Source organism: Microplitis demolitor, chromosome 5 (assembly GCF_026212275.2).
Source record: "Microplitis demolitor isolate Queensland-Clemson2020A chromosome 5, iyMicDemo2.1a, whole genome shotgun sequence".
Lineage (NCBI taxonomy): Eukaryota > Metazoa > Arthropoda > Insecta > Hymenoptera > Braconidae > Microplitis > Microplitis demolitor.
In genome coordinates, this window is record NC_068549.1 from 2,887,739 (window position 1) to 2,910,252 (window position 22,514).

Below are 22,514 nucleotides of genomic sequence, written 5' to 3' on the forward strand. Positions count from 1 at the left end.
CATGTGTAACAGAGATAGTATCGCTCGTCGATTTTAGTGTGACAGAGAAAAAAGTTTAGACCTCTCTTAAAAATAGAAATAGCCGAAAAAATTTGTTACTGTTTCAAGAAAAAAAATTTTTTGTTTTGTTTCAGAAGTGGTCAGTTCTCATTTAGGGACAGGGATGTTGGTGACGTTGAACAGTATGGTGAGTCCAAAATTTAAAAAAAAATGTATTTTTTCATTGTTAATTTTAATTTTTTTTCTGAAATCGGCTTTAAACCGAAACTAAAAAAAAAGATACTGAGTTTGGTAACAGGAAGTGGGAGGGGGGATCGGAAAAATTAGAAAAACAAAATAAGCAACAATAAGACGCTACATTACCTCGTCATAAATATCAAAACACAATGTACCTAATTAATAAACTTGGGTAGTCCTGAAACGACCGCGGATTGCTAATTACTATTATTCTTATTATTTTTAAAATTCTTTCCTCGAGATAATTAAATCAAGCATCTCTTCTTCCTGGCTTCTTTCCGGTTATGAACTCCGCCGAGAAAAAAATGATAAACAGCAGTGAATGTAGCAATTTGCATGACCATAATCACTGTCCCTTTGTTTTCAGACCCAGCCTCACTTAATATAAGGATTTAAAAAAAAAATCTTGCGCGCTAAAAAATTAAAACACGTCTTAAAATAAATTATACATCTTTAAATTATCTCTCTTCACATCTTTATGTTTACCAAAATTATTCTTCATGTAATTAATTTATTGTTTAAATTACAATAATTATTTTTTAAAGCAGTTTTTAATTTTTGTAACATATGAGTAACTAATTAAACAAGATTCATCTAGTTATTTCGTGACTACAGAAGAATAAACAGAGAATGTCGACAATGCAGGTGTTGTCACTGATTTATTACTGGCAATTAGAATCTATACGCCTTATTTACCCTTCATGTATATATGTGTATATACTACATATCTACATATATTTAGCATACATACATTGACAATATCTTATACAATGTCATGCACATGCGAGGAACATTAGGGATTTTAATCTACGTCGAAAAGTCTTACGATTCATTTTAATTTACTCGATTTAAATAATTTTATAATAACTACTTTTTAAATTATTTAGTTATTAATAATTTATACTTATTCGGTAGATATCAATGACAAAATAATTTTTTTTTTATCGGTAGATAAAATTTTTCTGCTGAATATTTGAGTTAATATGAAAAAATTAAAGTTTCAATTATGCGCTTTTCTAAGTAATTAATATTTAATGGACACTATAATCTACAACAATTCAAATTTTCACCACTCAAAGTTATCAGATATTAATAAGTATTGCTTTCAGTTAGATCAATATCCGTGAAGTTTGATTTTATAGGATAATACAATAAACAAAATAATTGTATTTTAACGGAGTAAATTTGAATTATTTAGCTGGATAATTAACTTTGCAAATTGTTAAATTATGAATGTTAATTTAAATTTCGTGAAAATTATAACAATTTAACGTAAAAAAAAAAATTGACTTATTTTAAAAATTAAAACATTTCTCATTTAAAAATTTTATAATTCAAAAGTTTTATAAAAAACTATAAATTTTCTAAAAAAAAAAAACAGGCCAAGAAAAATTATCCATGACAAATATTATCGTTTAAATTTTCCAATAAATTAAATTAAAGCGATTTTATATCCTACAGTTACAGATATAAGGACACGAACGGAAATGAGTTGCGATCTGAGGGGGAAGGGGGATACCGTATACTCAATATATACATAGATTTAGCGAATAGGCGGTTGAATATAGAATCGTATAGGAATGATTCCCAGCGCAGTGTAGGATCGGCAAAGAGGACAAGAGGAAGCTAGCGAGGATATCACGATTCACGATAGTACACCAGAGCCAGTAGAGTAGAATGAGACAGGATTCGTTGATCGGACATTTATCCAATTAACCGGTTCTCGTAACTACTACCGAGGGTCACGATGAGACGTTTATTCTCTCGTCTCATACCTGTACTGGAGCTTGACGAAAACTAACCAATCGCTAAATTCACCCTCATCTACATACAATATATAATTAAAAAAAAAAAAAAATAATAATAATAATAATAATAATATTAATTGATCACAACGAAATACTACATCAGTACAAACTCTAATATCGTATGTTGATCTGTTATATTTAATTACACTGGCTGATATTGACGGTTTGGTATGCTAGGGTTTGTTTCTACTGCTTGCAAAGTTACCTCATTCTCTTACGCACATATATATGTGGGTGTATATATATGTGAAATAGGCAAGGATGTTTTAAAGGGGTAGTGAGGGTATGAAAGCACAAGAAGGGATGAGAGAAGGCGTTCAGCCACACTGTCGAACCAAATGGCCAGCAATATTGTCGCCAGGGATCTGGCTCCTGTTCGTACTCGCACTCATACTTGCACCCCCACAACCCGGCTCTACACTCAACTACTATCGCTAAAACATGAAACGAAGACGGAGATTGCTTGATGGCGATGATCAAGAGCGAAATAGTGGATGATAAAAGAGGGAAGACCGAGAGAATAGATATTAGAGGATGAGAGAGAGAGAGCGAGAGAAGGAGAGAGTGAATATCAAATGCAAGTACCAAACTCTCGTATACTTGGTTGAGTATTTTCGCGGTGGGAGAAAAGACTGACACGGGAAATTAATTATACGATTCTGAAAGTCACAAACTCACTGCGAGATATATAGTACTCTTTACCCCCCGTACGAAGTCTATCCGACGAGGTAAATTGTAATCACGTGGTCAACATAAATTATTTTTTTTTTATGTTTAATTAAAGATTTAGTTGTCGTTGGTTTAATTGTTGTTTTTAGTAAACAATATTCATTTATTGTCATATATAATTTTAGTAGCAATTTTTTTTTTTTTTTTTTCAAATATTGTGAGAATCTATTGACCGTAAGCTTTTATTTTATACCCAGGATTTAATTTTAGACAGAAATTTTTTTTTTTTACTTTTAATCAAAATGGGGCAGCATCAAAAAGATCCGAAAGAATTTCGATCTTCTCGATGATATTTTTATGAAAATATTTTGATGCGACTTTTTGATGATGAAAGATATTTTAACTAAAATATAAATTGCGATATGTAAATTCGTAAAGACGTAAATACTTGATAACGATGAGAAATAAATAAAAATTATAAAAAGAGGTGAAGTAAACAGATGTTACGGATCTGAGGGCAATTTGTATTACCAAGTAAATTTTCTCTTCATTCTTATTACTGTCCTGAATAATTAAATTACTGCCGAAATTTTACTTAATGAATATTAATAAAAAATACTTTGTTATTTTTTATGAATACAATAAAAGAAAAAAATATGACTTGGCTCGTAAGGGGATACAGCCGAATTGGTCGCGACAGCTGCTGAATCTTCATCTTCATTCCGTTAACTAAGAAGGCAAAAATCAAGGGATCTAAATCTGTTGCCATCACTGCTACTGTTCCTTTCGTAGCTCCAACTCTGACTACCATCCCTTAACTTAAAAACGGAAATAACAAAAAATGCTTAAGAATAAAAATCACGTCCCTTCGATATTCCGTCGCGATACTTTATTACATCCTCCTTCCGTCGTACAGAAAAAATTACAGAGTACAAGTGTGATTAGACTTTTACTTAATTTTCATTTTTCAGTCCTCACATATATTTTATATACATATAATAATATATTTATAAACTCTTTCCACTCCTCATTATAATCTATATATATATATATATATATATATATATATATATATATATATATATATAATTTATTGATTAAGAAGAAATAAATATACTGAGCTATGGTTGAAGGATTTGGATGGCTAGTTATGACGGGAAACGTTTTAATGGATCTCCGGATATATTTTTACAGTGAGTGAGTTTCCGGTCATGTATCTCTTCAGTGTTCGCCATCTCAATCAATCCTTATTTTAGTTTTACACGAAATCGCTTCAAAATGTTTTACTTTTCTACTCTTGATTATCTCTTTATATCTACTCTCAAAAGGTAAAAATAAAATATATACATATACATATAAAAGTATCAGGAAATTCTCCTGAGAGAAGTTTCGTAAGATTTTATTTTTCATCCTCTCACGAATACTTACTGTATATATTTTTACTTTTGGATTTACACGTTTTATTACATTATATATGTATGTATATATAATATAATACATTGTATCGTTTGATATTCCATGACAGTAGTGATGATGCTTTACCGATCGTCCAGGGGATGCTTTGAATCGTCGAGACAATCGCAATTATATATATCTATATATATTTTTATACCCATGGGTACAAAATTCAGCCGGGGACTGTAATAGCTCGTGCAACATCTTGCGAAGTAGTTCTCGCGACCTCACTCGTTTATTTCTGTTTTTTGTACCGTCTTCAACCCCTACATATATTTTTACTCGAGTAACAGGAACAGATCAACGGATTTCATTTTCGCTTATTCAATCTTAAGTTCGTTTACTATTTTATATTCAATAGTTTATTTTACACAACTACTGATGCTCAAATATTTTTTATTAAAAATATTAATTTACCCTTATTTTCATATTATATATATTCAAATCCAAAAATATATAAGAATGGAAATAAGAACACTCGGTCATTTAATATTTCACAAATTCGAACATAATAAATATATACATACATACATATATAGTATATATTAAAAAAAAAAACAGATTGAAAAATATGTCGACATTATATAAATCGTTTTGTGTCCATATATACGTTTTGGATACGACATTGCATCGTATGATATTTCCACCCTTACCATCCGCCGCCACTATCACCACCCCCACCCCTCAATTCTTTTCTTTTCTTTACTTTATTTTTTTTCGTCGTATCCCATATACTTTCGCCACACCACAGCCCTTATATCGGCCCACACTCTTGGGATATTTATTTTTATTACGAGCCCCTATACTCCTGAGTCAACAGATTTCTTGTCACCTATCTTGGAAATCGATTTTTAGTTTTCCTTATTCCATAAAAAAATATTAAAATAATAAAACAATATTATTTATTTAATAAAAACCTCCGTTTCATTATTAATACAAATAATAAAAACAAAAATAATAATACAAGTGAAATAAATTAATAATGACAATAAAAAGTTTTAGTAATAAAATCGGCGGTAAAATTAAACTAGACTTTGGTTGTCATTAAATAGACATTTATATAATTTTAATGTTTTACAGAGATGGTTTAACTGGTGAGACTAGTGTGGTGTGGTTTTTGGTATTTATTAAGTTTTAGCGGCTACACTACAACAGTGTGGGGTCCACTAAATCTTAAGTTACCCCCTTTGCCCTTAACTTCCACCCCAGTTATATATAAACGATATATAACAAACCTGGGGAATAAGTTTTAAGGGAAAACCTGGAGGCACTCGTCCACAAAACCCTCTTAGCCATTCTTATTCCCTCGTTACTCCCAGTACCCGGTCTAAATCTAAAGGGTAGTGTGAGGAATAGAAGAAGAAGACGAAGAAGAAGAAGAACCAGCAGAAACAGAAGCACGAGAGGAAGAAGCAACGGTAAATTCTGGCTCTCGCACTCACTTTCCTTATTATATCGTCTTTCCACACCATAAAATCGGAAAAGAATTTAGCTCCTTCCAAGACAATAGAAACTAATAAATTTCATTACTGATTACGTTGGTGAATTTTTTTTACTCACTGTAGTTTGAGTGCCACTTGATCAATTCTCGCATTATTTAGCCGTCATAAAAGTATACGGACCGTATTTTTATTTATTTTTTTTTAGATTCAACAAATTTAAAGCAGATTAAAGTTTTATAATTATGAGAAATTTTTTTAGGGAAGGGTGTGTATGAAAATTAAAGCTCCAGGGCTTGAGACGTTACTAAACTTAAGCAATTGCGCGTTGTCTTGTAGCAATATGATAATATCACAAGAAAGCTTCTTTGACTGTAATTAAAGTTTAAGTGTCTTTTAAATAGCCGCGGGTTATAATACCAAATTGCATATTTCTTTCGTTTTAACCTTTCTCCTTTTATTCTCCTCGACATCATTTTTCGTTTTTCTGTCCGTGTTTTTTTATTTTTTTATTTTTTCAATGACCGAGTATGCAAATATCGATAGGGCCAACTGCTGAACATAATACCGTCAACAATATCGAAAATGAAAAATGAAAATACGGTAGTAAATTTTATTCCCGTTCTTATCGACGGCTTACTCATAAGCTTTGTTATCATTTACAAATGATAACGGAGTACATTATCTATTGTAGTCAGCTTAGGCTTTTCCAGAAAGTTGGCAGCAATCTACTGCTGCGACCTGTCGTCAATTCTCTGAGAAAATTGATGGTAATTTTCCGTCAAATAATAGTGCCAACTCTTGCCGTCAACGTATTTATTGACGAAGGATGGTAGAAAAGGGTGTAACGAGTAATACAGTTTTAATATCAGTAGTATACATAGGAATGGCCGGAAAACGTACCCTGATAGCCAGACATTCTGATCAGAAAGTTGGTGCACATTAGTTGCAACCAACTTGACAACAAGTTGTCGACAACTTTCAGCTTTTGTAACTGTTTGCTACAGGTTACTGCTAACTTTCTGAGAAAGTTGGTGCTAGCAAGTTGACGCAAGCTGAGCCAAGACAGGTTTTTTTGAGTAAATTGAAGGCAACTTTGCATCAACTAATGTAATGCCAACTCTTGCTACCCAGAAAGACTTTCTCAGAAAGTTGCCATCAACTTATGGAAATGCCAATTTTTGCGGTCAATTTGACAACAAACTACTGCAGAGTTGTCACCAGTCTGCTGCAACCTCGGCTATCAGGTCATATTTATCCGTAATTTCTATCTTATCAACTATAGAATTCCTTTTTGTAATCCATTGTCGGTAAGCTGAATATCACATAAATTTTTAATTTCTGATAGCCATAGGCCAGGTTAACGTAAAGTTTACATCAAATTACTGCCGCTCAGAGTCTTGACTTCAATATGACTACACATGAACCACAAGTTTGTGTGTATCTACAGCCGTTATTGGACTGGAAGTTAACTTAAAACGTCGCTTAAAAGTCACGGAAAAAGAGTTTTCAGAACAAAAGTTACTTTCCAACTGACAGAAAGTTGCGGGAAAAAAGGTGAAGGTCAAACAATTATTTCAAAATTGACTACAAGTTAGTGTCAACTATTTGTGTAAAGTTTCTGCGGGCAATTTGACATCCAATTTCGGCCGTAGATTTCCATCAACTTGCAGTTAAGTTGGCTATCAGGATATTCGAGAAATTATTAAATTAATATTTCTATCAAATTTTACATATTTGACAAAATTTATATCAATGGAAATATTTCACGTCAATAATAATAAAATATATATATATATATATATATATATATATATATATATATATATATATACATATATATATATATATATATAAAATTTCTAATAAAAACTTTTACTTACGGAAAGGTTTAATTTTACTTAATTAATGTTTTTATTGATCCCTTACATTTTAATTACAAAAAAACGTACAGTAGAATTATATAATATAAAATAATTGACGAAATATAATGTTTTTTTTTTATTTTCATACAGTTACTATTACACAATAAATTAACATACTTGAGAATATTATCAAAAAAATTTTTTTTTTTTATTCTTATTACGTATAAAGTAAATCAGTATACTTACTTTTGAACGGTTAATTAATGATCAGCCGCTGGGATTATTTTTCAACGATTATAAAAACGCATTATAAAATATAAAATTTAGTTTTTATGGTTTTTAAAAAAATTTATTGACAGTTACACCAAAATAAAGTTCCGCAAATTGAGAGTGTATTGGAGGTTGAATAAGAAATCGGCCGGTCTCTTGTGCGTCGTCCTGTTTTTCGCTGATTCGGTTTTCTCCTCGCCAGGTGTGGTCAAGTAAATGTGTGGAGTTTTATTTATTTTATTTTTTTATAAACCTGTTGACAACTCACAGGGCATTTATAACGTCCGTCTCATTCGCTCTTCATTAATGTCATCGCGCTTATGTCAAACTACTTTTTTATCTCTACCACTCATCCCTTCATGTACAGAAAAAGAAAAAAAAACTCTAGAATATAATTTAGTAACAAGATTCGAAATTCCAAACAGAGGTCCTTAAATTATTAAGTGTCGGTAACTAAAATAAAAATTATTTTTCTATATGTTAGTTTTGAATTAAAATTATAAATAGCCTTCAAAAATGATAATTATTTCCCAGAAATTGCAAATTAATATTTTGGAACAAAAAAATTTATTATTTCTTCAATGCTGTCTTATTCTACTCCTGGTTTCTTTAAATTTATTCAAAAACAATGCAAACCATATCCATGGCCATAAAATAATAATGATAAATGAAAGTATTGGAATATGTTTAGTAAGTTTCTATATTTGGTGTCGACTCTCGTAAAATTTAAATATTTACTTGTTCATTCAAAATCATTCCCAAGACGATATGAATTGAGAGTCTATGGGAAAGTTTAGATACAGCGAAAGGAAATTTTCTTTAGCCATCATCCGTGAAAAATTTACACATATATGAATAAAAAAAAGGATCTGTTATAAGTCATGAGCGATTATTTGTCCAGTTAAGGTTTTTCTATCTTAATACATATATAGTAACAACTATAGCAGTAATTTTATTTAAAATTATTTGTCTCACTTCTCTATACTACAAATTTATCACTTTATCAATTCTGCATAAAAAATAGCCAAAAAATTTCAAAACTATCACATATACTTGAGGCAACTACATCAATTAATTAAATAATCCGATTTTTGTAGATAAATTTTTAAATGAACTCACGTTCAATGAATAAAAAATTAATTTTATTATTTATACGTATTGTTTTTTAATATAAATAAATTTTAATATCTTATGAATAGTATAATATTCTACTTATATGTCATTTCGCCAAGTAGTTTCTGTAGTGTAGTGGTCATCACGTGTGCTTCACACGCACAAGGTCCCCGGTTCGATCCCGGGCAGAAACAATATATTTTTAGTGCTTGAATAAATTTATAAAATTAAATAAATTTATATTATTACGATCTGTCGAATTATTTTTTAAAAATTTTTTTTGAGTAAATTTTTATTACACTAAGTTTTCTAACTGTTTATAAATATTTTCTCTGCATTGAATTATGCTAATATTAATACATATAATTAAACAAATTTTATTTCATACACAATTTTTTGATTACATAAAATTACATCCAATTGATTAACCTCGAATTTCTCGATTTATTTTTTTACATCCATTTTAAATTTTGAGAATTTTTTTATCGTGATTTTTTGTTTCCATGAACTTTGAAATGGAATATATATACCCAATAATTATGTATAACATTTATTAAATCGTAAATTTTTCAGTGATACATTTAAACTGGAGCAGCCTTTAACCCTTGTGATTTTATATATTTTTGCTGTAAATAATTGAGTAGAAAATTTATATAAACTACTTTATTACTTAGTAAAGTCACAGCTATAAATTGACAAAGTAAAAAATACTATTAAATTTAAAAGCTATTTTATTGCGATCACTATTTATTTATTTATTATACAAAGTCCATCAGCGAAACTGCTGTAAATTATATCAATATATAACACTGAGAAAGTTAAAAAAATAATTTTTGAATATAAGATCTTTGATCGATATGAATCTAAATAAATCTATCATGATTAATACTTAAAGAATTTAGCTCTCCATTTTTCCGAGGCTGAATTTATACATAAATCATTTTACTTCATAGGTTATATTGAAAACAGAGCAATTTTTTCCACTTTATTTGAAACTACCCTATTAAGCTAACAATTTTTTCCTCTACAACATTTGAATGTTAATTTTATTCCCTTTTCAAAGTTAGCGCTTCCGGTCCGATTTTCGAAAATCAAGTTTTCATCAGATTTCTACGTTTTGAGATCCTTGGAAGCTATTCTGCATATTTCTGACTTTCTGATTTTTTTTAAAGAAGCATGGATTAATTTGAATGAATGATAATATCAATTGATAAATGACAATTTATTGTTTATAACAAAGAACACCTTTTACCCCAAGTGCGACGTCATTACGACATTGGATATTAAATTATTTAGTTGATACCAATGTATCAAGTCCTTTACACATAAACTTTTACTCACTCGATGATTAATTTAAAGCTGCCAAAGGTCATAAAATTAACGATCTAATTACTATATAAATCGAATCATAATCTTTCAAAGTATCAGTAGTCCAAACACTGTCGAAGATAATGGAACGGTGGTCTGGTAAAGTTGCAATAGTAACTGGAGCGAGTTCTGGTATTGGCGCAGTAATTTCTCGGGAACTTGTAACACATGGATTAAATGTCCTCGGTATTTCAAATCAAGAAGATCGGTTGAAAAGTTTATACCAAAATCTAAAAAACTTAAAGGGCAAATTTCATTATTTGTGTTGTGATGTCGAAAAAGAACAAGACATACTTTACGCTTTTGCGTATGTTAATGAAAAATTTGGCGGCGTTGACATTTTAGTGAACAATGCTGGAATAATTAGAGAAAGCACATTTCAAAGTAACTATTCTTTTTTAATTAATATTATTGTCATCCATGTTTTTGCTTACGAAAGTAACTTCAGTGGTTTTTATATTTTATTTTCATTTTCAGACGTAAAAACAGAAGACTTACGTGCTGTTTTGAACGTTAATGTTCTTGCACCTGCAATATTTATCAGAGAATCGCTTAAATCAATGCGCCTGCGTAAAAATGAAGCGCACATTATTAACATTAACAGGTACCATTATTTTTTTTATTTATCGTTATAGTTATAGCTGTAGATATAAGTTTTGCTGATGACAATAATTAATAAAAATATTTTTCACTTCTCAGTTTGGTTGGTATCAATGCAGCGACGACAATGCCGATAAATATTTATCCAGCTTCAAAATTTGCACTACGTGGTATGGCTGATACACTTAAAAATGAACTCGAATGGTATAAAGATAATATACGAGTCACGGTATGTATTCATTTATACTGAGAAAATTACGATAAATAAAAGCCATTTGATTCAAATATTTCAGGGAATCCATCCGGGATTGGTAAATACGGAAATTTATGGTGATTCCGTGATATTTAATAAACTAAAAACTAAATTGCCAGTAGTGGAACCCAAAGATGTCGTTGACTGTGTTATATTTGCACTTTCAGCGCCGCCTAATGTACAAGTATGATTTATTTTTTGTTTTTAAATTTTTCAAAAATATTTTTTTCATTATTTCAAATAAATTTTGATTGCAGTTGCATGAAATAACCGTCACTGGAGTACCCAAGAAGTAATTACGGTGTAACTGAGCTTAGAGACAAGGAAGACATGAGCAAGATGGACCAATTTTTTGTTGACTTCACCTGTCACTTTTCAATTATCAATGATTTATACAAAAAAAGTGTATTAAGTAGTTTTGCATTGGGGAAAAACAATACAAAGGTAGTAGTGTGGTATATGGTTTTAACAAAATAAAAAAAAACTAGTGTGTAATGATTCTATTAAATATTATTTATTTATCTATTAGCTTACTAAAGTATCTATAATAAATTACTACAGTAATTTAAAAATAATCAGTCCTCGACTACAGTAAGTAAGAGTATTAATACTGAGTATGACTTTTTGATTGCCTAAAAAAAATTAGTTTTTTTTATTTTAAGAAGCAGATAGATGTGAAAAATTTACTACCAATAATTAGCTTACTGAAACAAACGTCTGCAGAGATAAAGGAACGAGGCCAATTGCGCGGAGTTCTAATGATCGTAACGATAAAATCATCGATGTTGTCACGGAGTTACTGACTCCTCGCTTGAATTCACTTTCCCATCCGCACATCCATTGATTGTAAGTCAGTGAATCTGCCTGATTTATTATTTATTTTAAATAAAAATTAAACAATTATTATTATTATTTTTTTTCTATAATCGATAAAAACTTACTACGGTGCTCATTTTGTTTCCGTACCAACACCAAAAAAATAATTGTAATAAAACTGCGTTGATAGCTATGATCCGTCTTATCAGTAGATGTCGATCATCATTACCCTAAAATCATTAAGTATCTTTATAATAAAAATAAAAATTCTTTCTAATAGTGAATCTGTGAATGAGTGGATAGTTACTATTTCTACAGCTATAAGTATATCACTAATTCAATCAGTAGTATACTTATAACTGGTTCCCACTGTACGGAAAAAACAATAAAGTAGTGGCAACTCTCTGGGATGGTACTGAGTACATTCTGTAAAAAAAAAATTTCAGACAGTGATGTATGCTATCTAGACTGTAGTCACTACTGTCCAGGATATCACTCAGTACTATTCAGAGATTTGTGGATACAGTCTAAATAGTATTCAGTACTGTCTGAAATTGTTTTTTTTTTTTTTTTTTTTTTTTTTTTTTTTTTTTTTGGATATTCATTAATTTCAAGTAGATTTCACTGATTCATTTTTAGAGAGTAAGAATTTTCGATAGTAGTGATATTCAATAGAACAATAACTGCTGTGAAAAATTTAAGGTTTTCTGAAACAAAACTATAAGGTTATGGATACTAAGGAAATGGTTCGCGTAAATGAAAAAAAAAAGTCTATACTAAAATTATAGAACTACAAAAATTGTAATTTTTTAAATTTTAATTTTTCCATGTTCTTATAATTTAAAGATAGAGTGCCTTCAACACAAAATTTATAATTATAAGTAATTTATAGTATTTTTTATATTAACTTTTTAAAACAGTGAACGCGAATGTTTCAAAACTCGAAAATTAATTTTTTAATTTAATTGAAATGTATAGAAAATAATTTTCGAAAAATAGATACTTTATTGGTAAAAAAAAAAAATTCCATAATAGCAAGTATTCCATGAAAAAAACTAAAAAATGTTAGATTTGAAAAATTTCAATCTGATAACTACTTACGAGAAGAATTTGGAATCCATTTAGACATATTAATATTGTGCTAGTCAAAATTTGAACAATTACACAGAAACTGAAACAGTCATTGAGAACTACCAGCATCTGGACTATTTTCTGGTGATGTTTAATACATTGTTTCAATCTCCAATCAAACGTATTTATATTATTAATATCCTTCTGGTGAATTTCAAATATAACAAAATTTTTTATTTCATCGTCTCCATTATCATCGTCATCGTAGTCATTAACAGTTGCTATTTCGTTGAACCTTTCAACTGTTTCTAAACCATTCGGTAGAATATTGCGAGCTATATTTCTTGTTGACCTTACATGACAATGCTTGTAATTAGATATCAATATTTCTAGTTGAAATGTTAGATACCTCATTATTACAACAATCATTAAGTCGAGTGTAAATAAGGATACGTCAATAAACGCCACCCCATAAGATATTAAAATATATATTAATAAGTAATTTGGTGATTTTTTTCCGTCAAATGGAAAAATAGCACGAACAGGAAACTCTCTATTAGCTCTATCCGCACCAAAAACACGTGCCGATATTAACAGTACAACTATTCCAGATAATATATAAAATTGTCGGCATTCAAAACGCGACAATTCGTTGACACGTGTCATGATTTCTATATCTGAAATTTTTAAAAAATATTATTTTTCATGATAATATCGAGTTTTTAAATTCAACAATTCGGTTTTCATGATACCGGCATTGAAATTTCAAATTTCAGTAACTGTCGAAATAAGTTAATTTCAGCCCAATGTCGCAAATAAATATGAGCGTATGCATAAATTGCGAATGCCTTCAGTCAGCGGGCAGAGAAAATTTTTTTTCACCATATCTGCACCAAGCGTTTAAATTTCTGCCCTGTTTAGAGAAAAAAACGTCGTTCTTTTTTATATGAGAAAATTAATGATAAAAATTAGCGCATGCGCCGTTTCTCTCACAGAGGCAAAAATTTTAACTAATATAATAATAATAATAATAATAATAATAATAATAATAATAATAATAATAATAATAATAATAATAATAATAATAATAATAATAATAATAATAATAATAATAATAATAATAATAATAATAATAATAATAATAATAATAATAATAATAATAATAATGAAATATACTATTATAGTTTCTCTTTAATCATAAATTTAAATTCACAATTTATGTTTTCGCTAAAAGTTGATGACACCATTAGTCTTAAATTTACTGACTGCTGACACTGAAATTTTAAACTCCAATGCAGGTAATTATAAAAAATATATTATGTGACACAAAATGAAACACAACAAGACCGCGGGTGATCTCAGCCTTCGCTTATGGCTCAGGCAGCCAACTTTACCCTTGTCTGAAATCATTTTGTTTGATCCCTTGTCACAAAATATATTATTATCAATCGGTTTCAATAAAAAAATTAAATGTATAAACTCTTTAGCGTCCCAATCTGGAAAAGCCTACAACTCTTCTAAATGGTACATCAATTATTGCTTATTACTATTAATACTCACTATTCACTTTTTTAAGCTTATCAATTGGTTCATAAATGTCATTTATCAATTTAATAATATTATTATACTCAGTATAAAATTTAAATGCCTTAGACATTGTTTCAAAACATCCAATTAAAAAACATAAATTATCTGTAATTAGTGACAAATCACTGTGATTAGCAATTGCGTCGGCCATTATAATTGACGTTAAAAAGACAAATATAAAAAAATTAATAAAACGTAAAATTAAATTTAATAATTTAAAACTTATTGTCGTTGCTGATTCGACAGGCCAAATTCCATTATATCTAAAATACATTTTCAGATAAATAAAATAAATAAATCGAAATTAGTACACACAGTTAGGAATTTATAAATTTTTAATATTATTTTTTGATACATTTTTATTTTTTAGATTTTTCACCTCAGTATTTTGGAAAGTATATTTATGAGCTTGTGATGCATAGTGACGATTAATTTATTTTATAAATATGGGTAATTTTTTTTTAATCCTCGTATTATTTTTTTCTAATAGTAAAAAAAAAAAAAAAAAAAAATTATTTTTTCAAAGTATTCTGTTTCATTGAGTTTATTCGATTCTGTCTACGATTTTTATAAACTATTCTGAGCAATAAAAAATAAACTTTCCTCTGCAGTATATTGGGCATATCATTTATTATGCTGTTATATTTTCGTAACAAAAAATTGCTTGCCAAATAACACACTGTAAGTTAATTATAGAAAAAGAAACATACATGTTAGATTATAAAAGGCATACACTGTAATTATCTAGCAGCAAGGTGGCGGTGGATATCAACCACTCGGCAGAGCAACATTTCATTTTCATGCTACCGCTTCATTTAATATTTTCTTCTACTACAAAAAATTTACATTTTATGCTCAGTATATAAATACAAATCGATATCGAAAATAAATTTTATACACAATAATATTTTTTTGCTTTTAATAATATTATTTTTGTTTTTTTTTTTTAACAATATAAACTTAATTCAGAATTTTCGTCAACATCTGATTGATGTAGTTCAAAGTTCCTTTGAGCTGAAAAGTTGGCTGTCAACTTAGAAGGATTAAATTAATTTATTTTTAAATTTAAAATATTTGAATATTAATTACAAAAAGTTTTATTCAACTTTTTAGTGATTCCAAAACAACTGGTTCGGTAGAGAGCTATTATACGACAATGCAAAATAAAACATTCGGAAGTTCAATCTGTTGTCATCATTCAGTGATTTTTTGAATTTTGTGAAAGAATTACTCGTGTCACTAAAATTATGTGACAAAGGAATTATTTTTGAAATTTTTTTTTCTTTTTCGTGAAATCATAATAGGATTGAATAATGTTTTATTTTATCGATTGGTAAGTTAATTATTTAATTAATTTTTCATTAATTATTATTTTTATTTGAAGCAATTTCTCCCGTTTATAATCAATTTTTGTGGCAGTTTTTTTATATAAAAAAAAAATATAGCTAATATATCGAATTGAAGAAGTAGCAGAGTGCCTTTAATGACATTTAATTATTTAGTCATCTGATGATGAAGTAGCTCCATTTCTCTACTGATACAACGTAAGTAGTGAAGTTTAGATCATCAGAAAATCCACTCCAGCTACTTTACGTCTACTGTTACATATGAAGCTGACTAATCTAACCGTTTTGGATAAATTTTTAAATTTACATTATTGATGTTTGAGACATAGTTCTTCATTTGCAATTTGAATAAATTATTTAATCAAAAAAATTTAATATTCATATATTCTACCCGATTAAAATTTTTTAATAATCAAGTAAAAGATTCTGCGAAGAGATATCAAAAACATTTTGAAAAGCTCATCAACAGAATACATGCCATGATATTTTACTTACGTTCAGCCAATTCTGAATAGAAGTGCTCACCACAAAATACAATTTAAAAAAAAAATTCTTCAATAATCCCTTGAATAACTTTTTTCCACGTTAATAATTACACATTACAGTTTAATTTTTGATTTTTTGAAAAACTTTAATAATTAATTTTATGGATACATTCTGAGAAATACATGGTGACGGTTATCGTCAGGCCAGAAAAATCAAACTTCATTTTCCGATACTTGGTGGACTTAAAACTGAAAAAATACTGACCCATTGACAACTATTATGGTATTTTTGCACCGAACAACATACAACTAGTATCAACAATTGTTTTAAATTATGTCAGCGGATTACTGCTCCTTGGCTACGGTAAGTAGAAGCACCAATACTGAGTACGACGTTTTGATAGCCTGCATTGAATAAGAAGTTGTTTATTTCATTTTCATGATGTATAGGGTTAAAATATAATATTGTGTGACAAAATATAAATAATTAAAACCACTATAGCCGATAATTGACTCGCTGGTTTTTAATCGCTTTTCACCCCGTGTCACACATTATTATAGACTTTTCATAGGTATCCTAATTGAAATTTCGAGTTTTAATATATATAGAGCCATTTTGAATGTGTTTATCCAAGTTTAATTAAGTAATTAATTGTCGCGATTCCAAGTCTCAGCAACTTTTATATTTCATGACTTTGTTTGAAGTAAAATAGAGAGAATTTATCTCTACTTTAATATTAATTAAAAGAGTTTATCAATTATCATTAAAAATTAACTTTACGGGCTTTAAAACTCCAAACTTCCATACAAGTAATTCAAACAAAAATTGATTACTAATAATTGTCTTACTGAAACAAATGTTTGAAGTGATAGAGGAACAACCCCAATTGCTCGTAGTTCTAATGTCTGTAATGACAGTGTCATTGGTATCGACATAAAATTACGTAATCCATGTTTGTAATTGTCTTCCCAACCGCACATCCACAGATTAATCGTCAATGAATCTGCCTTATTTATAATTATTTATATATATGTCATACTGTTGAGATTATGCAACAAAAATATGTGATTTTAATAATTATTTATAAAAACTTACTGCAGCACTCAGTTTATTTCCATACCAACACCATAATAATAGTTGCAATAAAGCTGCCATACTTGCCAGAATTCTTCTCATTAATAGATGAATATCATTCCCCTGAAATTATTTTACACGACTAAAAGAAATGAATACTTTTTCTATGTTGGCATATTAATTGCTCCGAAATTATGCTTTTAAAACTTAATACTCTAATTTATCAACTCAATAATCATAGTATTCAGTGAAGCTACATTTTTTTTAATCAAATATTTAGTTTATATCGCAAGTCTTCAATGATATATGGGGTTCGTTAATTTTATTTTCAAAAAATCAAATTTATACATTTCATTTTAATTTCATCAAAAGAGGTTAATTTTTTAAGTCTATAAAAAAGATCAGAATAACCGATGAGAAGACTCCAAGGCAAAAGCTCGGTTTGTTTTTACATCAAAATTATATATTTATATAATACAGAGCATAAATATATGTTGAGACTACGGGCTTTGAGAAATAAATATTAATAATAATGGAAAAAAATTGTTTTCAGATGAAGGTTTTAAACGACACTTGAATTTAATTACATCAATTGATAAATCTACTGAAGAACTGAGAATTAAATGAGAAAATTAAAATTGATACTGAGCATTACCTACCATTATAATTTGAAATCCGTTCAAACATAATAGTACAGTGGTGCCCAAAATTTGAACAACTACACAGAAACTAAAGCAGTCATTGAGTCTATTCAACATATGAATTACTTTCTGATGGTGTATAATACATCTTTTTAACCTTTCTTCAAAAGTATCTTTCTTATCAATATCCTCGTGTTCTATTTCAAACTCAACGAAATTTCGAATCTTTGTGCTTTCATTATTGCTATCATCATAATTGTTAATTACAATGTTGCGTTTAGTTAATTTAATGTCACAATGCCTGCAATTAGCTCTCAATATGTCGACTTGAATAGTTAAATATCTCATTATTACCACGACCATCAAGTCAACTCCAAGTAGTGTGTAGTCGACAAGTAAAATACCATAAGATATTAATAAATATATTAAGTGATAATAAGGTGAAACTGTTGCGTCAAATGGAAACGAAGCACGCATTGGAAATTCTTTGTTTTTGAAATCAGCGCCAAAAACCCGTGCTACAATTAATAGTGAAACAATTCCAAATATTATAGAAAATTGGCGATTTTCAAAACGTGCGGTCTCATTAATCCCTTTCATAACTTCGGTATCTAAAATATTAAAAATTTAATAAATAAATCTAAAATCGTCAATTATCTTTCATGTACTCACTATTTTTTTGATTAATTATGTCAATCGGTCCATAAATATCGTTTATCAATTTCACAATATTTTTGTACTCAATGCAATATTTGACTCCCTTTGTTAATGCTTCAGAGCATCCGACAAAAAAACATAAATTATCTGTAATAAGTGATATATCGTTGAAATTAGCAATTGCATCGGCTATTGTAAGCAACATCATTATTACAATTATGCTGAGATTAAATAAACGGAAAATTAAATTTAATAATTTGTAACTTCTGACTGTTGATTCTACTGGCCAAATTCCATTATATCTGTTATATATTTAAAAATATAAATTTTTTAAATAAACAATTGAATAGCTAATGAGAAAGACGTTTAAAATTCAAAAAAAAAAAAATATATTGTTTTTCAATTTATTGGCATTGTTCACCTCAGTATTCTAACTAGTTTGTTTAATAATTTGTGATACATGTCGTCGCGTTTTTTTTTAATTATTAAACGTAAGAGCTGCTTATATCAAAAAAAAATATTTTATTTTATTATTAAATTATTTTGTTTTACAAAATTATTCGATTTCTATATTTTTGTTTAATATCTTTATTAAAAAGCTCTTTTTACACGCAATAGAGCCATTGATGCATTATTTTTAGCAACTATTCTGAGCAATAAAAATTAAATTTTCTTTTGCAATATATCAAGCGTATACTTTATTACGCGCGGTTATATTTTCATAGAAAAAATTACTTGTCAAATAACACACTTTAACTTAATGGTAGAAAGAGAAAACACATGTTAGATCGCAAAGGGCTTACACTGTAATTATCTAGCGCCATAGTGGCGGTGGATACGAACCACACGGAAGAACACATTTTATTTTCACGTCGCTACAACTTTGAGAAGGAAAAGATATAAATATTATATCTTGTCCTCCTGCAAAAAATTTACATTTCATACTCAACATAAATACAAATCAATATCAAAAATACATTTCATACTGGTGAAAATACTACACCGAAAATGAAGTGCAATGATATTTTTTTAATAATAATTTTTGATAATTTTTTTTTAATAATATTTTTTAATGAAGTGCATATTTTTTTGCTTTTAATCATATTATTTTCGTATTTATTTTAAACAGTACATACTTAATTCAAATTTTTAGTCGACATCTAAAATAATAAAAAAATTATTTTTTGCTATATTTAAATTTGTCCAGTTCCATTCAGTTTGTTTAAGCTAAATATTTAACTGTCGATTTAAAAAAATTTAATTAATTTAAGAAAAAAAATAAATATTTTAATATTAATTAAAAAAAAATTTTTTTTTTTTTTAGTGATTCCAAAACTACTGATTTGGTACAAAGTTATTATACGATAATGCAGAATAAAATACTTGGAAGTTTGATCAGTTGTCATCATTCACCGATTTTTTTAATTGCTTAAAAAAACTATTACTCGTGTTACTGAAATTATGTGACAAAGGAAAGATAAAATTGTGAAAATTTCAACCAGCCAAAACGTCTAAGCTAATTTACCGATTTGGCTCATCTGCGAACTTGATCAAGATAATTACCCATAGAATAAGCTTAGAAAATTTCATCAGCATCCGTTGAGAATTGTAGGCGCTATTGTGATGATAAGACCAATAATAATCTTAGGACGTACAGGTAAGTTTGAAAGATCATAAGTAATAATAAAAATACTTCTAAGATATAAAATAGTTGTAAAATTCACACTGTGAAAAATTCCCATTAAATTTTACTATGGGTGCACTGTAACCCCGGATCATAAGAAAACTGGTACAAAATTTACAAGTGTACCATAGTAAACGTATGCGCATAGGTCCCAATTGTGTCGTCTGCGCATACCGTTTACTATGGGATACTTGTAAATTTTGTATCAGTTTTCTTATGGTCCGGTGTTATAATGCACCCATAGTAAAATTTGTTATAAATTTTTCACAGTGCACAGATTATTTTTTCACAATAAAATATATTTGATGGAATTGGATTATAATGGAAAATGCATAAGTTATCAGGAATGAAAAGCATATTTTCTAGTTTTCTTGATTCTGTCCAATTTTTCAAGGATGCAAAATTAGTAGAAAGGATCTTCAAAAATTGAAGCATGTAGCGTTGTTCAATGTAAGTAGAATGAAATTGTGCCTATCGTAGCTTGCTTCTCTCTACACTTTACATTAAGTTGTAATGGTGTCATCAGCTATTAGCGTAAGTGTAAATTGTGATTTACAATTTATAATTGATAGGAAACTATGAATACTATATTTATTATTTACATTTATTTTTATAAAACTTGGTATTGGACTGAAGTTAGCTTCTTTCGATTGACTGTGGAGACACTGAAACATTATCTTTCAATGCAGTAAGTCATAAAATAGTATATTACGCACCAAGGTAGGAAAATAGGGCATTCCAACCCACGTGTGTTATAGCCTACCCGATCCAAAGGCCTGTAAAAAAATATAATCGTTTATGCTCACAATGTCATAATAAAGAATATTAAAAACACAAAAAACAAATTATCTTTACCTTTTTTGGTTTTTTAGCGATTTAGTGTCGACTTCCTCACACATTTTTATTAAATTTTTCTTTTCTTTTAGAATTACAAGAAGCTCATCGCAATGGAGAATTTCCTGAAGATGAAACCCTGAAGTGCTAACTCGGTTGCTGCTGCAAAATGTCAAAAATAGTAAAAACGTAATTAATTAATTTTCCTATTTTAATAAAAATTAAATAGCAGATAAATACAAAATAATTTATTTTTCAGTTTGATAAAGACAATAATATTGATTTAAGTTATGTGTTTAAATAATTGGATGCAACGGTAGAACTACAGTATATAGACGATGAAACATGTTTTTATTACTTGTAAAGCTCAAAGTAAACATATTATAGTCTTATCGTTTTTTACTCGATAATTAATTGACTTATTTATTTGATTAACTACCATTATTATTAACTTGTTTTATTTTAAAATTAGTGACAGCTACTGAGCTTTGTCAATTGGGTTATGATTACGCTAAATGTTACTAAAATATGGATGCAGGGGTAAGTTGAATAAATGAACTTTATGTTTTCATTGTAAATTTTAATAGAATAAATCGTTATTTTATTTTCATTCCAGGTATATACATTCATATAAATATACATCTTAGGTGACGTTAGTGATCCTTAAATGTTTTAAATAATTATAAACTTCACACTAATTTTATTTAAACGTAGGATGGTTTCTATTCAATGAACGCAGTGAAATTTTTTTGCACCAGTAATTAGTATATTTATTTTTTTTATAAATTGTAAATAATTGTCTTTTGAATAAATTAATTTTAGTGAAATTTTTTATATGTATTTGATATTTTAAAATAATTCGAAAATAAATAATGAAAAAAAAAAAAAATATATATATATATATAACTTGTTTAATCAGCAAAAAAACTTGTTATATACTATAGTATCGAAATATAAACTCAAGTCAGCAAATAAAAGTGAATGATACCACTGAACCTTTATCCATCATGAAAAAAAATATACAATAAAACTCATGCGCGTTATTTTTTTTCCTTACTAATAAAATAAAAAAATACTATGACCGTAGATATATGGCTTTGTCTACAATACATATGTAATCATGTAATTACATATCGATTCATAAATTTCTAACTAAAGTAAACTAAAATATTTTTTTCTAAGAAAATACAGCCGAGTAAACAGAAGCAATTTTACGAAACGTTTTTTTACCTTCTAAATTA

At 28.3% G+C, this 22,514-nt stretch overlaps 3 protein-coding genes, 1 long non-coding RNA gene and 1 other non-coding gene across 5 annotated transcripts; 3 read left to right on the forward strand and 2 right to left on the reverse strand.

Moving 5' to 3' along the window:
- Positions 1-132: 132 nt before the first annotated feature.
- LOC103577121 (uncharacterized) lies at positions 133-21,816 on the forward strand. Its single transcript, XR_549400.2, has 6 exons — positions 133-187; positions 20,080-20,412; positions 20,710-20,889; positions 21,366-21,462; positions 21,533-21,645; positions 21,746-21,816. It is a non-coding gene; the product is annotated as an uncharacterized LOC103577121 (long non-coding RNA).
- Trnav-cac (transfer RNA valine (anticodon CAC)) lies at positions 8,978-9,050 on the forward strand. The gene has a single exon. It is a non-coding gene; the product is annotated as a tRNA-Val (tRNA).
- On the forward strand, positions 10,305-11,514 carry LOC103577122 (farnesol dehydrogenase). Its single transcript, XM_008557626.2, has 5 exons — positions 10,305-10,608; positions 10,702-10,828; positions 10,924-11,053; positions 11,118-11,261; positions 11,335-11,514. Exons 1-5 carry the CDS (start codon positions 10,308-10,310, stop codon positions 11,371-11,373), a joined length of 741 nt encoding a protein of 246 aa, XP_008555848.1. The 5' UTR covers positions 10,305-10,307; the 3' UTR covers positions 11,374-11,514.
- LOC103577123 (putative odorant receptor 92a) lies at positions 11,653-14,971 on the reverse strand. The gene is made up of 6 exons (XM_008557628.1): positions 14,931-14,971; positions 14,525-14,814; positions 12,995-13,641; positions 12,019-12,123; positions 11,783-11,941; positions 11,653-11,709 (listed from the first exon to the last, which is right to left on the reverse strand). The coding sequence occupies exons 1-6, from the start codon at positions 14,969-14,971 to the stop codon at positions 11,653-11,655; spliced, it is 1,299 nt and encodes a 432-aa protein (XP_008555850.1).
- LOC103577209 (odorant receptor 13a-like) lies at positions 16,589-19,217 on the reverse strand. The gene is made up of 6 exons (XM_008557766.1): positions 19,177-19,217; positions 18,771-19,057; positions 18,117-18,709; positions 17,479-17,580; positions 17,232-17,390; positions 16,589-16,787 (listed from the first exon to the last, which is right to left on the reverse strand). The coding sequence occupies exons 1-6, from the start codon at positions 19,215-19,217 to the stop codon at positions 16,728-16,730; spliced, it is 1,242 nt and encodes a 413-aa protein (XP_008555988.1). The 3' UTR covers positions 16,589-16,727.
- Positions 21,817-22,514: the final 698 nt, after the last annotated feature.